Source organism: Somniosus microcephalus, chromosome 9 (assembly GCF_052327205.1).
Source record: "Somniosus microcephalus isolate GS21.2 chromosome 9, FLI_Smic_1.0, whole genome shotgun sequence".
NCBI lineage: Eukaryota > Metazoa > Chordata > Chondrichthyes > Squaliformes > Somniosidae > Somniosus > Somniosus microcephalus.
In genome coordinates this window covers 100,713,993-100,730,703 of record NC_140995.1, presented here as the reverse complement: position 1 = coordinate 100,730,703, position 16,711 = coordinate 100,713,993, and the positions used below count along the sequence as shown (strand labels likewise).

Below are 16,711 nucleotides of genomic sequence, written 5' to 3'. Positions count from 1 at the left end.
AGGAGTAAGTTCACTGATCCATCGAGCCTGCTCCTTCCACAGTCTGTATGATATGCACCATCATAATGCCACTGAGTATGTCCTGAGGATAAGTTCTACAAAGCCTTTCCCTGACCTCTAAAGGCAATTGAGCAAAACTCCTGAATATTTATCCCAGCTTCGCTTCTCTAACATTTAACTTTGGCTCATTGCTTTTCACAGATTAATAATGGTTATTATTTTCTTTTCTGCCTACACTATAACTTTCGATCTAATTTTTAAACAGATATATATCAGTCCTTTTTTGAAGTCCTGAAGCAACACCACATTAACTGCTTTTATTTAAAGTCCATTACACATATACAGAGAAATTACAACATGGAAACGGACTGTTCAGACCAACCAATCCCCGTTGGTCTTTAACCTCCATATGGCCAATAGTCCTTATTCCATGTGCCCATCTGTTACTAAATGCTGTTATCCCCCTTTCCTTCAACCACCTATCTAACTTATTCATAAACATTAACATTGGCCAGAATTTTGTTCTGTGAGTGGGGGTGCAGTGGGACTGAGGTGGGCTTGAGAGGCTGGCTGCGGGTGGGTAGGCCTCGGTTGCGAGGGGTTGGTCCGGGGGAGGGATTGCGGGGGAGGTGGGGGGTCAGGACTGACGGGAGGGGATTTGGTAATCTGGAGGGAGGAGAGCGGATTGGGGGGTTGCAGGATCGGCAGGTGATGGGGGAGGTCGGGGATTATTGGGAGGTGGGGCAGTGGAGGAGCGGGGCCAGCCGCCGCCTCCATCGTTTGCAGGGTTGGGGGGGTGGAGCGAGTGCGGGGAGGCCTGAGAAGGTGATTGGAGGCCTCGTGGGGGGGGTCTCCGATCACGGCAGGGGTGGGGGGAAGGGTATGGTCAGGACCATGGATCCAGGAGGTAGGTATAAATCCACTTACCTCCTGGATGCAGCAGTCCCCACCTCTGTTTAACTGCTGGGTTTCATGAATTGTGTGAAACCCATCCCCAGGCTGTTAAATTCAAAATGGAGGGGAAAATAGAGTCTTCCATCCTCATTACAATATTCAAATGGAGGTTACCCCCCTTGGGAGCGGGTTGGCTTCCTGCCTCTGGCAAAACTGGAAGTGGACGGGTTGGGGTCGGGATTCACATTTTTAACAAGTTAACTGCCCCACGCTCCAAGAAAAGATCCTCCTGGTCTCTGCTGAAAACTTATAGTATTTAATCTTCTATCAATCTCTCCTCATTCTCGACCCATCAACCACTGGAAATAATCTGTTTCTACCTACTCTGTTCCATCGCTTCATAACTTTAAGCACCTCTATCAAATTTCCCTGTATTCTCAGTTCTAACAAAAACAAGCCCTAATTTTTCAGGTCTTTCACAAGTTTCTATTTCCTCATACCAGGTAGCATCCGATTGAATCTGCACTGTACCCTCTCTATTGCCTCAACAGCATTCTTCCTATCGTATGGAGTCCAAAACTGCACACAGTACTCCAGCTGTCGTACTAAGTTTTTGTATAGATTCACGATGATATTGATTTTTATATTCTATGGGGGAAAAATTCAGTATCGCCCCGTTTGGGGCGCCATTATCTGCCGTGCGCAATGTTTAGCGCCTGGCGCTAATATCGCCTCCAACTGCAAACTTGGCTTTGATCGCCCCTGGAGGTGATTGGAGCGCTAAATCAGGCGCTACGCACCTGTTTTAAGACGCAAAGGCCGAGGAGCGAGGCGCTAACTCAGAGCGCAGGTGCTGTCAGTTAGCGATGGAACATAGACACACTGGCGCCAGACAGTTCTTAAAGGGGAGGGTCGATCTTGCTCTCCAGCCACACCCTGCTCATTGGAGCCTTGAATCTCAGCCTGGAGAGACCTGTACCTAAATCTTCCAGCCAAGGACTATGGAGAGGGTGAGAGAATGAGCTCAGCGTTTCAGCGAGCGGGCCTTGGATGCTCTGGTTGGCGCGGTGGAGTGCAGAAGATCTATACTCTTCCCTGAGAGTGGCACGAGGCCTTTGCCGCACGAGTACAGAAGAGTGTGGAGGGAGGTGGCTCAGAGCGTCTCCTCCAGGAGCATGGTGCCCAGGACCCATACTCAATGTCGAAAAAAGTTCAACGACCTCACTCGGGTCATCAGGGTGAGTGGCTTTTTTTCAATACCTCAGCATTCCTCCATCTCAACCTCACTCTATGGCCAGAGGGTCTTAAAATCCCAATATCCAACACCTATAGCCCTCTCATGAAACACGCACATTCCACATTTTGCATACATTAAGGGCTATTCAATTATGGGAGGCACATCAGGCAAGTCCATGGCTGTATATTTACTCAGACGCCATCCTTTTTCTTGCAGGCCAAGCTATCTCATAATAGGAGACAGCAGCAACGGACAGGTGGAGGGCGGCCTCAGCTGCAACCCCTCAGCGATCTTGAGGCGCGCGTCCACAGGATTGTGGCAAGCCAGGTGATCGGTCCCGTCGCCCCTGGAGAGGCTGACCCCGTTCTGGACAGCAATGGTAAGGTCATCACCTTTTTGTCCTCTCTCCTTCCACTTGTCCCTCACAACACCAGCCTTTGACACTTTCAATCCAACTTACTGCCCCCCCTGTCCTCACGCTAAAGCCACTCTTGTATCTCCCTGCTTTCAGATGGTGATTCACCAGCTGAGGAGACGGGCCCTCAAGCTGCCAGTGGGAGTGAAGCTGCAGGCGAGGAGGAAGATGAAGCCAGAGCATCAGCGCCACCCTCTCCCGAGGAAGCTCATGCCCACACTGGGAACACGCCTTCCCTGAAGGGGAGCAGGGGGGAAGGGTCTGATGCAGGCTGCAGCAATGCGATGGGGGTAGGGAAGCTTGGGGGCCTTCTCCCCAGAGGGAGAGTAGGCCAGCGAGTCCTGCTGCAATGGATGCAGAGAAGGAGCGGCTCATCGCTGAAATGAACACCCAGGCGGTGGACATGCACACTGAGCTCATGGGCGCAGTGGGAAGGGTGCCCGAATGCATTGAATCACTGGCAAGGAGTGTGGAGCACTTCGCTGTAGCATAGGCGGATGCCACGCTAATGCTTAGTGCTGCAATTCAGTCACTGGCTGCCATGACCCCATCTCAGGCTGCTCTCATGCAGACTCAGATTGAGGCCACGCAAGCACTGACTGCTGCCATTGTCGCTGGTCCGGACACATTTCCCCGGGGCTCTCACCGCGCCGCAGCAGGCCAGCAATCTGTGCTCCAGCAGATTGCTCCGGATGCTGAAGTGCTGCCCCGTGGGAATGCCAGTGTGTTGGTCGAGCAGGGAGTTGCTGTCCTCTCTCAAGAGGACAGCATTCCTGCTGCCATCACTGTCACTTCTCCATTGCACTTGCCACCGCCTGTAGGCCAGACTGCTGCCGCCCATGCAGAGTTGGTGCAGTCTGCAGCCGGGCCCTCCAGGCCCAGAGCTGGCCGAGGCCGTCCTTCAAGGGCATCTGCAGTCTCAGGTTCTGACAATCAGCAGCCTTGCTACAGCCACTGGGGTCCCATTACGGAGGAGCAGTAGGGTGGGAAGGGGGGAGGTGCGCAAGGGAAGGAAATCACCCTCGAAGGGCAAAAAGTAGGAGGTGTGACAAAACGTTGGTCAATTTTTTATTAAAGGCCGAGGTTCGTGGTCAAACTTTTGTTTAGTGTTTTGGACATTATCTCCAGGTTGTGAGAACCAGTTATGTTAATGACTTTTTTTGTGTTTCTTTCTATTAGTTTGTCATGAGGAAATGACACACACACAGTTTGTAAAATAAATAAGATTTTGTATTCAAAATGTACATGTTTGGTCTTTGGAATCATTGCTGCCTTGGCCGGCTTAGGGGTTGCAGGTTAGTTTCATTCATGTTGTTCTCAATGGCAGAAGCCATTTCCTCAGCAGGGGCCTAGAAGCGGCTTGCTATCAGCTGTTGATGGACAGCCCTTCCAGTTTCTACATTGTGGGCCTCCCTCCTGCCTTGGTGCTGCTGATGATCATCCTCCTCCTCTTCCTCCTCTGGTGGTGCTCCAAGGCCTGGTGGCATTGGCTGGGTCCTGAGGATTGCCAGGTTATGCAGCATGCAGCACACAACTATGAAGAGGGAGACTCGCTCAGGCGAGTACTGCAGGACTCCTCCTAAGTGGTCCAGACAGCGGAACCATTGCTTGAGCATGCCGATTGTGTGCTCAACGATGTTCATGGTGGCGAGATGGCTCTCGTTGTACCGCAGCTCAGCAGGGGTGTTGGGGGTATGGAGCGGTGTCATCAGCCAGGTGCACAGTGGATAACCCTTATCCCCGAGAAGCCAACCACTTGGGTGATGTGGTGCCTGGAAAAGTTCTGCCACAGCAGTCTGGCGCAGGATGAATGCATCGTGGCTGCTGCCAGGATAGCGGGTATTGACGACGAGTATCAGCTGTCTGTGGTCACAGACCAACTGGACGTTTAAGGAGTGGAATCCCTTTCGGTTGCGGAAATCCTCTGCATTCTCATGCGGTGCACGCAATGCCACATGCGCGCAGTCAATGACGCCCTGCACCATGGGAAAGGCCGCTATCCTTGCAAAGCCCAATGTGCGTTCATGCTGTTTGGCCCAGGTCATCGGGAAGGAGATGGACTGGTGACACCTTTTACAGAGGGAATTTGTGACCTGACAGATGCAGCAATGGTCCGCGAACTGGGAGATATTGGCGATGTCCCCAGTAGCTGCTTGAAAGGAGCCGGTAGCATAAAAGTTCAGAGCCACTGTGACCTTCACTGCCACCGACAGACACGTCCTGGTCCTCAGTAGAGGCTGCAGATCTGGCTGCAGCAGGTGGCAGAGCTCAGTGACCACCTCCTTGCTGAAGCGCAGCCTTCGCAAACACTGCTCCTCAGACATATTAATGTAGGAGAATTGTTGGCAAAATACCCTGGGAGGGTAAGGTCTCCTGTACAGAGGCCTGTTGGCCCTCCTCTATCTGGCCATGATTGCCACTCTCTCTCTGCGTCTCTGTGGCCTCCGAATCTGCAGGCGCAGGACGACGCCCCCAATCAGTGCAGCCCCCATAGTCTCTTGGCAATCAAAGTAATGAACGTCAAAAACAAAAGTACCTGCAAAGTGATGATTAGTAGCCAAAACTACTTCACACAGCGTTGACTCTATGCAGAAGTCTCTCCTTCTTTCTCAGAATCTCTCTCTCTGTCAGAACGAGTGGTGCAAAAATGTCTACCACAGAAAAAGCCATGAAGAGGCTGCCTTTAAATAGCGTTCCCACAGTGACTGGGAAACGTTCCAGTCTACCTGTCGTTGCGTGCGCCAGGCAGAAAGGAGGGGGCGCCACTCAATATCCGTTCCGGGGCGTCACAAGGGCATTGCGCGATCGAATTATGTCATGATCTGGGGCGCAGGAGATTGAGCGATATTGTTTAGCGCCGCCGCAAAATGTCTGGTCAATTTCGCGAGAGGCGTAGTTATCACCGCGCCTGGGCGCTAGTTGCTTTGCGCCCCATTAGCGCCGTCTTAAGGCGCTAACGGGAGGCACAAACCAACTGAATTTTTCCCCCTATATTTCTTGCCATAAAACCCAGTATTCCATTAGCTTTCTTGATGACCTTGTTCACTTGAGGTACTGCTTTTAATGTCTTGTGAACCTAAACTACCAATGCCCTTTACTCTTCCACATTACCCAGCTTTCTCCAATTCAGAGTATAATTATTACTTTTTGTTACCAAAATGTACCACTTCACACTTAGTGAAATTGAATGTTATCTGCCACTCTTTTGCCCATTCCACCATTTTATCAATAAGCCCTTGCAGCTTTCTTTGGTCCTCAGAATGATTTACTCTGCCTTCTATTTTAGTATCATCCTCAAATTTGAACACCACTCCCTATAGCCATAAATCCAAATCGATGATGTGCACAGTGAACAGAAGCGGTCCCAGTTTCTATCTACTCTGTCCAGACCACTCATGATTTTGAACACATCTATCAAATCTCCTCTCAATCTTCTCTGCTCTAAGGAGAACAACCCCAACTTCTCCCTCATAAATCTTTTCTGCACCTTCTCTAAGGCCTTCACATCCTTCCTAAAGTGCAGTGCCCAGAATTGGACACAATACTCCAGTTGGGGCCGAACCAGTGTTTTATACAGGTTCATCATAATTTCCACGCTTTTGTACTCTATACCTCTATTCACAAAGCCCAGGATCCCATAAGCTTTTTTAACTGCTTTCTCAACCTGCCCTGCCACCTTCAACGATTTGTGCACATATACTCCTAGGTGTCTGTGTTCATGCACACCCTTTAGGATTGTACCCTTTAGTTTATATTTCCTCTCTTCATTCTTTCTACCAAAATGTATCACTTTGCACTTTTCTGCGGTAACTTTCATCTGCCACGTGTCTGTCCATTCCACCAGCCTGTCTATGTCCTCTTGAAGTCTATCACTATCCTCCTCACTGTTCACTATGCTTCCAAGTTTTGTATCATCTGCAGATTTTGAAATTGTGCCCTGTACACCCACATCCAAGTCATTAATATATATCAAGAAAAGCAGTGGTCCTAGTACTGACCCCTGGGGAACACCACTGTATACCTTCCTCCAGTCCGAAAAACAACCGTTCACCACGAGACTCTGTTTCCTAGCACTTAGCCAATTCAGTATCCATGCTGCCACTGTCCCTTTTATTTCATGGGCTTCAACTTTGCTGGCAAGCCTATTATGTGGCACTTTGTCGAACGCCTTTTGGAAGTCCATGTACACGTCAACCGCATTGCCCTCATCAGCCCTCTCTGTTACCTCATCAAAAAACTTGATCAAGTTGGTTAACCACAATTTGCCTTTAACAAATCCATGCTGGGTTTTCTTAATTAATCCACACTTGTCCAAGGGACTGTTAATTTTGTCCCTGATTATTGTTTCTAAACTACTTAATTTGACTGGCCTGTAGTTTATCTTTACACTCTTTTTTGAACAAGGATGGTAACATTTGCAATTCTCCAGTCCTCTGGCACCACTCCCGTTTCTAAAGAGGATTGGAAAATTATGGCCAATACCTCCGCGATTTCTTCCTTCACTTCCCTCAGCATCCTGGGATGCATCCCATTTGTTCCTGGTGACTTATCTACTTTAAGTACAGCCAGCCTTTCTAATACCTCCTCTTTATCAATTTTTATCCCAACCAGTGTCTCCTCTACCTCCTCCTTCACTATGTCTACAGGCCACACTTATAGCCGCCTTTCTATTTTAGTTTGTATCTAGCTTCTTTGTTTATCCACAGCATCCTGAAATTTGAAGTAATCTCCCTTTTCAATGGTCCATATTTATTTTGAATCTTTGGAATCTCGTTTTTAAAAATATCCCATTGTTGATATGTCTGCCAATTTCTCTCGGCTAGCTCACTCCTCATCTTTCTAAAATCTGTCCTATTTCAATCTGGTGCTCTTATTGTACTAACTTTTCCCTTTCTATTTGAACCTTAAACCTTACTCCCGAGGTGTTCATCCACATTTAGTTCATCTACCTAATATATTTAGTTACTCATAACTAGATTTAGCAATGCATAGGAACATACTGCTTGAGGAAGGAGTCCTGCACACATTTTAGGAATTTCTCTTTCTCTGTTTGCTCCTAGTCCCAATCAATGAGTAGGTAATTAAAATCTCCTGGAACAATAGTTTTATTATTTTTACTCATCTCCCTGATCTTACACTCATTGGTCTGGTTAAAAATTCATAATTATTTAGATTTATCCTTTGTGAAGATTCATAGTACATTAGTACATTGGCTTTTAATGCAGGATTTAAGATTAGAGCATAAATAACCCACATCTAAATGTTTGGCATGAGTGTTGCCACTCTCCTAGTGTATGTGAAGCATGAATGAATGAGCAACAAAGCTCTGTGGTGTCACCCGCATTCTTTGAATGCCATTTATTTTTCTGTTTCTTCAAAATGGAGTGTTTAAAGATCATACCAAAGGTAGTAATCTAGATTTTTGGTAGTTTTAGGCTGAGCTAGAAGGGTGTGAATTGTATTTACCAAAACTAATCTCTTAAGTTTAATTCAGTTTTGAGGGATTGCATAGTTTCTGCAAAGCTGCATTGACCAAAACACTCTTAAAGCAATAGTATGTCGGATAATGGCCTTTCCTAATTTATGTGGAGCATAAGCTACATTTGACTACTGAACCGTCTGGTGGTTTTAGTGTCGACTCGATTTATAATTGAACTGCATGTATCTGACCGTAAGTTCCTACCAAAAATGATGTCTTTCATTGTGTTTATTGCGCTCAACAGATCAATATTCTACAAGTTTTTCTATGCCTCATTTGATCTGATGTGGAATGTAAATTGTTTTGTGGTGCTGCTCAAGGACTAATTTTAAATGTAGAAAGAATATGTCGGAGTTCCTGGATACACCATCCTACTTTGTCCTATGGAAATAAAGCAAGTGATTAGTGAAAAATGTCTGTTACCTATGGTGAAATCCCTTTCGAAGGTAAAGTAGCCATATGCAGTAATCCTGACACTTTTGCAGCCTATTGTCATTTGGATAAATCTATTAGATACATGCAGTTTGCTAGGACATTTCTGTTACCCTGACAGACATACCAATCCTCCCTAATAAATTGAACCGTTTGAGGAGAATAAACCATGACTTGTGGAGTAGAATGAATGACGAAAAATAGGTTACTCACCAAAGATAAAATGCCCCTTATTCTTTAACTGAAGCATTACATATCAACTTCTTCACCTGTCTCCTTTACAGTTCCTGATGTACTGAAATCTCTGTTTTCAACACCTCCTATCTTCAGTGCCAACAGAGGTAGCAATGAATTGGGAGAGATTGGATGTCTCTTCTGCAAGTAGGTTTCTTTTCAAAAATGCATTTGTGAATGCATTTCATTGACCCCCCTTCTAAAGACATACAGTATACTACACTTGCTTAAAAATCTGTTCCATTTCCTGCTTTTTTCCAGTTCTGACGAAAGGTCATCGACCTGAAACGCTAACTCTGTTTCTCTCCTCACAGATGCTGCCTGACCTGCTGAGTATTTCCAGCATTTTCTGTTTTTATTATAGTATATTAGATGTACTTGGCCCCATTGAAACAAATGAAATGTGATAATGATAGTGGAAAATAGTCAATTTTCTGGGTCATGTCACACCTAAACTGTAATGTTAGCTTGAATCCTTTTGCAGCATTATTAGCTTTGATTACATTTTGTAAAAAACGTTCCTGTAAATATTATATGATATAAGTTCTCTGGTATTTTTTGAGAGGATGAGAACCATTTTCTTCCCAGCCTTCCTTGTTTTCCTCATGTTCTCTTGGTGGCTTGGCAACTAGACCTCTTCCAGTGCTGCTCAGAGCTAACCATTAGAGTGTATATGACCAGGGCTGAGAACCAACTCCATGCCAGTGTACGCAGGCTAGCAATGTAGTTGCTCACTCACACTCCTGTTTGGACCTTCCTGAACTCTGAGGAAGGTCCAAACAGAAAAGTGATTTGTTCAGTTTGGAAGTGACAAATCTGTTGAATGGAATTACCAATGTAGTGCAAAGTATAAACTGAATTATGCAATAGCTCAAGTGTGACTATTGGCATAAGAATTGTGCCAATTGAAAATAGTGACAGTTCCTGAAATTCATTGTCCTTCAGGAGTTGTAGAGGCAAGGATTGGGAGCAAAGTTAATTTCCAAAAATGTATTCTCTGAAGTGGGAAATGTAATATCATAACATTTGAGATTGTATGGAACAAATAAGCTGGTGAAGATGTTAAAACCTGCATTATGCTAAATGCTTATATTTACAATTATTAACATTCTAGGGATCAAAGGCACTACCCTGTCTGGTGCACTTAAAAATGGCATTCCTCATGAAATGTTAGAACGCTCTCAGCCATTGGAAAATAATACAGGTGCTGGAAGGACAATTCATCTACAGGTACAAAACAACTCATTTTTAATCCTCTGAGTAATGAGAAAAATAACTTGGATAAGTTTGAGGATACAAACTAAATCACGCCTTGTTCAAAATCATGTTTGACACAAATACTTAGTTCTGACTTTCAGCCACAATAGAGGAATGTAGTTAGATTCATAATAATGAAATACATTTTTAGAATACTTTTGTCAACTAATTCGCTTATCCTTAAGAACTTACTGACATAAATATTATAAAAATTGCAGTTAGATCCCAAATCTTGACCAATTATTAAAATTTTGGAGTAAACAATGCTCATTTAGGAGCCAACGATAATCATTTTATTTTGATTTTCCCTTCCTTTAACTCTCAATAAGCATACTATAAAGAAGGTTAATCATATTCATATAAAATGTATATGATGTATTAACCTCTTAACACATCTCTTTGTACTTATTAAAGTAATCGCAACTCTGGATTAAAACTTAATTTGTAAAAGCAAAACAAAATTAACCATGGACATTTTATGATTTTGTTGTGACGCATATTACACATAGAAAATCTGTTGCCATTGTTACTTGTGGTTTCACTAGTGCCTTTTAATTCTAATTTCTAACTCCAGGTTGGAACCTTACATTTCCTTTGTTTCCTTCTTTCCGTCAAAGATCTGCTGAGATTGGAAACTCTATGTGGGAAATCGCAGATGATAATACATATCCTAATGCTTTGTGTTACCACTGTTTCACCAGGCCAATTTAAAAAAAATGAATTATTGGGACATGGGCATCACTGGCAAGGCCAGTATTTATTGCCCATTCCAGTTGCTCTGTGAAGGTGGCAGTGGGCCTTCTTGAACTGCTGCAGTCGGTGTTGTGTTATTCTTTGTAGCAGTTTGATGCAATCTATGTGGCTTGCTAGGTCACTTCAGGGGACAGTTTAAAGTCAACCACTTTGGTGCAGGTCTAGTCACATATAGGCCAGGTCAGGAAAGGTTTCCTTTTTCACATTAAAGAACCAGTTGGGGTTTGTATGACAGTCGGACACCCTCATGGTCATTTTTACTGATACCAGCCTTTTTATTTCCAGATTTTTTTGCAAACTGAATTCAAATTCTCAAACTGCTGTGGTAGGATTTGAACTCGTGTACTCTGGATTATTAGTCTAGGCCTCTGCCTTAGTTAATGGTCTAGTAACATAACAACTACACAATTGACTATGGGCAGTTTGGCAGTTTGTTGAGAGAAAAGATTTTGCTTCATTTAGTTACAATTTTTTTTACCCAATATTTCCTCAGCAATCTTCACTGTGCCTCTTCTACCATAGAACCAGAGTTTACAACACAGAAGGAGGCCATTCAGCCATCTTATCTATGCTAGGTTTTGCTAGGGCAATACAAAACAATTCCATTGCCTGGTTCTATTCCTTGCTTCAAATATTTATCCAGTTTTTCCTTAAAAGGTGCAGTGGTCTCTGCCTCAACTACTCCCTGTGGCAAAGCACTTCCTGCTCCAACAACCCTCTGTCAATGAAATTCTCCTAACCTCCATCTCCAATGTCTAGTGACATTTAAGTTAATGAATCCTCATCACTGACTTCCCAACCAAAGGAGGAGAGTATTTCCTTAGTCACTGCTAAAACCCTTCATAATTTTGAAAAACCGGTTTCAAATCTCCGAATAGCCTTCTTTGTTCCAGAGGAAATAGTTCCATTAGCTCTAGTCTCTCCTCATAACTATTGTTTCCTCATAACTATTGTTTCCCCATCCCTGGCAGCATCCTGGTGAATCTGCACGCTGAGCTCTATGCAATGTTATACCCTTTCTATAATGGAGCACCCAAAAGTGCACACAGTACTCTGGCTGAACCAATGGTTTGTACAAATTTATCATGAATTCTTTTATGCTCTATGCCTCTATTTATAAAACCCAAAATACTGTAGGCCTTTTTACTGTTTTATCCACCTGCACTCGCACTTTCAGGGGATTATGTATTTGAACACCCAGGTCTCTCTGTTCATCACGCCTTTCAGTGTTTTCCAATTAAGTGTATACTCCCATTCATTGTTTTTCCTCCCAGAACTTTTATTCATATTAAACTGTATCTGCCACCAATGTTCCCTTTCATTTTTTTTGGGTGCTTGGCCTCTTTAAGGGGCTGCACAGCCTATTCAGAATACCGTGCATGTGTGGTTATTTACCATTTAAAAGCCGGTGAGCCAGCTGCGCGGGAGCTGCAGAGTGCTGCGCAGCTGTGCAGATTAAAGGGAACATTGCCTGACACCCGTCTGCTCATTCCACTAACCTGCTTATGCCTGACTGAAGCCTTTTACAGTCCTCTTCACTGCTCACCAAGAACAAAAGTGGGCCCAAACCTGACCCCTGGATACATCACTTGCAACCCGAGCAACAACCAATTCCCATTTACCGTAACTGTGGTGTATGTAACCTGTTCCACCTTAAGAGAACTTAAGCCTGTACCACCTTAAGAAATGTACTTCTTTCTCTGGCTGCTGTATACGTAATACCGGTGGTGACCACCGGTATATAAGTACTGTGTAGTGATATTGCTGTTAGTATAGCTCTGACCTCCAACTAGTAAAGACCTGTTGAAACGTTATTCTTGTAGTCTGTGTCAGTAATTAATCTTAAATACAACTAGAACACACAGACTTAACAGTGGCGACGAGTCCGATTCTTACCCTGCGGCAGTTTATATCCACGGCAGCTTCGTCCACAGAACGGGCGTCGAAGAGAGGCATCCACCCTCATCACCCTGCTGGAAGACACGTCGCGCGGCAGGCATTGAGAACCCGGAGTGCAGAAGATATCCTGAACTCGAAGCCTCCATCAGCGGCAGTCAGCTATCTTCCTTCTACCTCGGTGGTGGGTAAGCCGGTCAGCGACGCGAGCAGAAAGTCGGCCGCGTTGGCTGTACAGACGGGGAGGGAAGACGGAGGAATAAAGGCGGTGAGATCGATCGCGACCGGAGATAAGGGCCGGGCTGCATTCGGGCCAAAAGGCGCAGCGCGGGGACATCGATCGCGGCTGGTGATAAGGGCCGGGCCGCATTCGGGCCAAAAAGGCGCAGCGTCTGGGGCGACTGAAGGCGCGAGAGCCGCGGTGAAGGCGAACGCAGCCGGTGCTAATAACTGGGCTGCAAGAAGGGCTGCGAGGCGCGACATCGGGGAAGCGCGAATGCCCGAGGGAGCCGCGGTGAAGCGGAGACAGCGTCGGGGGAGTTACTAACCGCTGGGAAAGGGGAGCAGCAGCGGCACGCCAAACGCCATTGCAGCCAGCGGGTGAAGAAGGCGAGCGTGGGAAAGACCGCCAAGCACGGGAAACCGCCATTTTGTAGGCGGAGGACGAAGACAAGAGCGGGAAGCCGCCATCTTGGAAAAAGGGAAATCACTAAAAAAAAAATTGCAACGATGCCTAAACATGGGAACATTAATACCTTTGATAGCGACATCGAAGATTGGGCCACGTATGTAGAACGCATACAAAATTATTGTAAAGCAAATAAAATCCCAGATGATGAGAAAGCACTAACTTTATTAAACTTAATGGGTGCGAAGACATACGGGCAATTGAAACACCTTTTATCACCAGATGAACCGGCGGAGAAGACGTTCGAGGAGATTGTTACTGTCCTGAGAAATCATCTAAACCCCATGCCACTGATGCTAGCGGAACGATTTAAATTTTACAGCAGAAAGCAGCTGAAAGATGAAAGCAATGCTGAATATTTAATGGAATTGCGTAAGCTAGCAAAGTACTGTCAGTTTGGAACGGGACTAACAGATGCGCTAAGAGATAAATTTGTGTGTGGATTATTAAAAGAAGATACACAAAAGCGACTGCTCGAGGAGAATGAGCTGACGCTTGAGAAAGCGGTCACTATGGCAGCATCACACGAAGCCGCAGCGAGAGGCACAGCAGTAATGCAGCTACGGTCACCGGAACTCAGTACAAATCAATTGGTTTTGAGTACTGTAAAATGTTATCGTCGTGGAAAGACAACGCACGATCAGAACCAGTGTTGGTTTAAAAACCAAGAATGCAGAACGTGTGGCAGGCTTGGCCACATAGCTAAAGTATGCCGGTCAGGAAAGAAGACCAGCAACAAAAAGTCACCGCAAGGAAAATACATAAAGGTACACAAGGTGACAAAGAACAGTTCGAACGAACAGAAGTCAGATTCAGACGCCAGCAGTAATGAACTGGGTAGCTTAAGAGTACACAACATTGGTAAGGATGCAGATCTCCAGACAATTTGGGTCACTCTTCAGATAGCAGGAGTCCAAGTAAAGATGGAATTGGACACTGGATCGGCATTGACGGTCATGAATAAGAAAGATTACAAAAGGTTATTCCAACATATTCCCCTACGGGATACGGCGATTATATTGAAAACATACACGGGGCAAAGAGTGTACCCCATCGGAAAGATAGAGGTAAAAGTGGTCCACAAGGGCAAAGAAAGCCAAGTAATGGACTTATATGTGCTACCTGAAGGAGGTCCACCACGACTGGGACGGGAGTGGATTAGGAAAATGAATATGGACTGGCACTCCTTAAAGGCACTAACGGTAGATTCCGGGGAAACAGATGTCAAACCTAAACGATTGTCCAGAATATTGGATGATGCTAAAGAGGTGTTCCAGCAGGGACTGGGAACACTGAGAGGAATTACGGCAAACATCAAGATTGATGAACATGCACACCCAAAATTTTTCAAAGCTAGACCGGTACCCTATGCAATACGACCTGCTGTAGAATTGGAACTGGAAGCGCTAGAACGTTCAGGTGTACTGTCTAAGGTAGATTGGAGTGAGTGGGCTACGCCCATTGTTCCCGTTATGAAACGTCCTTCGAGCAACAAGCCAGGAGAACCAGGGAAGGTTCGCATCTGTGGAGACTTCAAGATCACTGCTAATCCGGTGCTTCACACGGTGAAGTATCTGCTTCCGCGGATTGAGGATATTTTTGCTTCGTTGTCTGGCGGGAAACACTTCACCAAGATAGACCTGGCGCAGGCGTACTTGCAGATGGAGGTTGAAGAAGAGTCACGCCAGTACCTCACGATCAACACGCATAGAGGTTTGTACCGGTATAATAGGCTGGTTTTTGGAGTGGCATCGGCTCCAGCAATTTGGCAGAGGGCCATGGAGCAGGTATTACAGGGAATTCCAGGCACACAATGTTACCTGGACGATATTCTGATTACAGGAGATGGTGATGAAGAACACCTCGCAAACTTGGAACTGGTGCTCAACAGACTGAAAGAGTATGGACTTCGAGTTAATCGGCAGAAATGTGAGTTCTTTTAGAAGCGGATCTCGTACTGTGGTCATGTCATTGACCAGGAGGGGCTTCATAAGTCTCCTGACAAGATAGAGGCAGTTGTAAAGGCTCCCGCTCCGGATAATGTCTCTCAGTTGAGGTCGTTTCTAGGATTGATTAACTATTACTGTTAAGTATGTGTATTGTATTGAACAATTAACACAAAGACTTAAACGTATAACTCAAACAGGTCTTTACTGGTTGGAGGTAGGGACTATACTGAATACAAGATTACTGCACAGTGCTTATATACCGGTGTGTTCACCCCCGGTATTACGTCTACAGCAGCCTGAGAAAGTAGTACATCTCTTAAGGTGGAACAGGCTTAAGCTCTCTTAAGGTGGAACAGGTTACATACACAACACTCCTCCCTTCTTAGCTTTATAGTCATCCCCCCCATTTAACATAACGTAATAACATATATACATATATAACTTCATGTTTAACGTAACATATCACAGATTCAGTCTCTGCGGAAAACAGTTCACAGATTCAATCTCTACGAACAGTTGCAACATACTCTTAGTGGGAACAGTTTACAGGTTCAGTCTCTGTGGGAACAGTTCGTAAATTCAGTCTCTGATCTTAATTCGTTCCAGACAGCATCTTTTCGTAGTGTTCGGCCGGAGGTAGTAGAAGTAACAATATTTTAAACAATTATTATTTTCGGCCTCTTCTTTTTCTTTTCTGCCTTTTTACAACTCTTGTCGTTCCCATCTTCTCGGCGGACAGCTGTAATGCTACCAACTCTCTATGTTCTTTAGACCTTAAGTGCTTCCTCCGGATTTCAGCACTTTGGGAGTTTCCATCACAATTTGGGCATACCACATCCTCGTAGTATTCACTATCACTCAACAGGTCGAGAGGCCCTTCTACTTCTTCCTTACCCAACTGGACGCTATCCGACTGCTGTTCCTTCTCTATCTCTCTTACTTCCCGTAGTAGAGCCACCTTCTTCCGATGTTCCGTAGACTTTTGGTGCTCCTCCATGATTTCTGCACTTTGGAGGTCGAAGTTACAAGCTGTGCAGGACAGGACATCGTAATATTCGGAGTCGTCCGACAGGTCATGGTAATATTCGGTGTCGTCCTGAGCTAGGCCAGCGAGAGGGTCGTCTATTTCCTCCATACCCAGCTGGACGTTAGCCAGCTCTTGTTCCAAATCCAGACATCTTTCCTGAAGAGACTTCTTCATGTGTACCTCTGCATCCAGCTTTTTCTGGGCTTTCAGCAAGTCGTTTACTAGTGACCTCATTTGTGATTTTAATACTTCAACTTCCTTTGGAGATTGATTGCTCGGACTATGCAGTCCCTCTACCGGAGCAGCTGTTTCAGCGGTCTGTTGTTCTACATTGACGTGAGTCAGCGTACTTTTGGCATCCAATGGCTGCTCTGTTGCAGTCGTTTCCGTCTGTGTCGTCACATCAGCCATCTCAATGACTTTTGAGAGCTCCGAACCCTTTTCCTTTGA

At 45.3% G+C, this 16,711-nt stretch overlaps 1 protein-coding gene across 16 annotated transcripts in view; it reads left to right on the top strand.

Moving 5' to 3' along the window:
- Positions 1 to 16,711, top strand: part of agbl5 (AGBL carboxypeptidase 5) — a 264,564-nt gene that overhangs the window by 186,835 nt on the left and 61,018 nt on the right. For 11 of the 16 annotated variants that reach the window (XM_085996885.1, XM_085996882.1, XM_085996883.1 and 8 more), the window contains one exon: positions 9,806 to 9,921. The exons of 1 other annotated variant lie outside the window; for it this stretch is intronic. In XM_085996885.1, coding sequence (XP_085853011.1) covers positions 9,806 to 9,921 — 116 coding nt within the window. Of the gene's footprint in view, positions 1 to 8,741; positions 8,839 to 9,805; positions 9,922 to 11,672; positions 11,770 to 16,711 lie in introns of those variants that run through there. 4 more of the 16 variants (XR_015079514.1, XM_085996894.1, XM_085996897.1 and 1 more) reach the window with 4 other exon arrangements.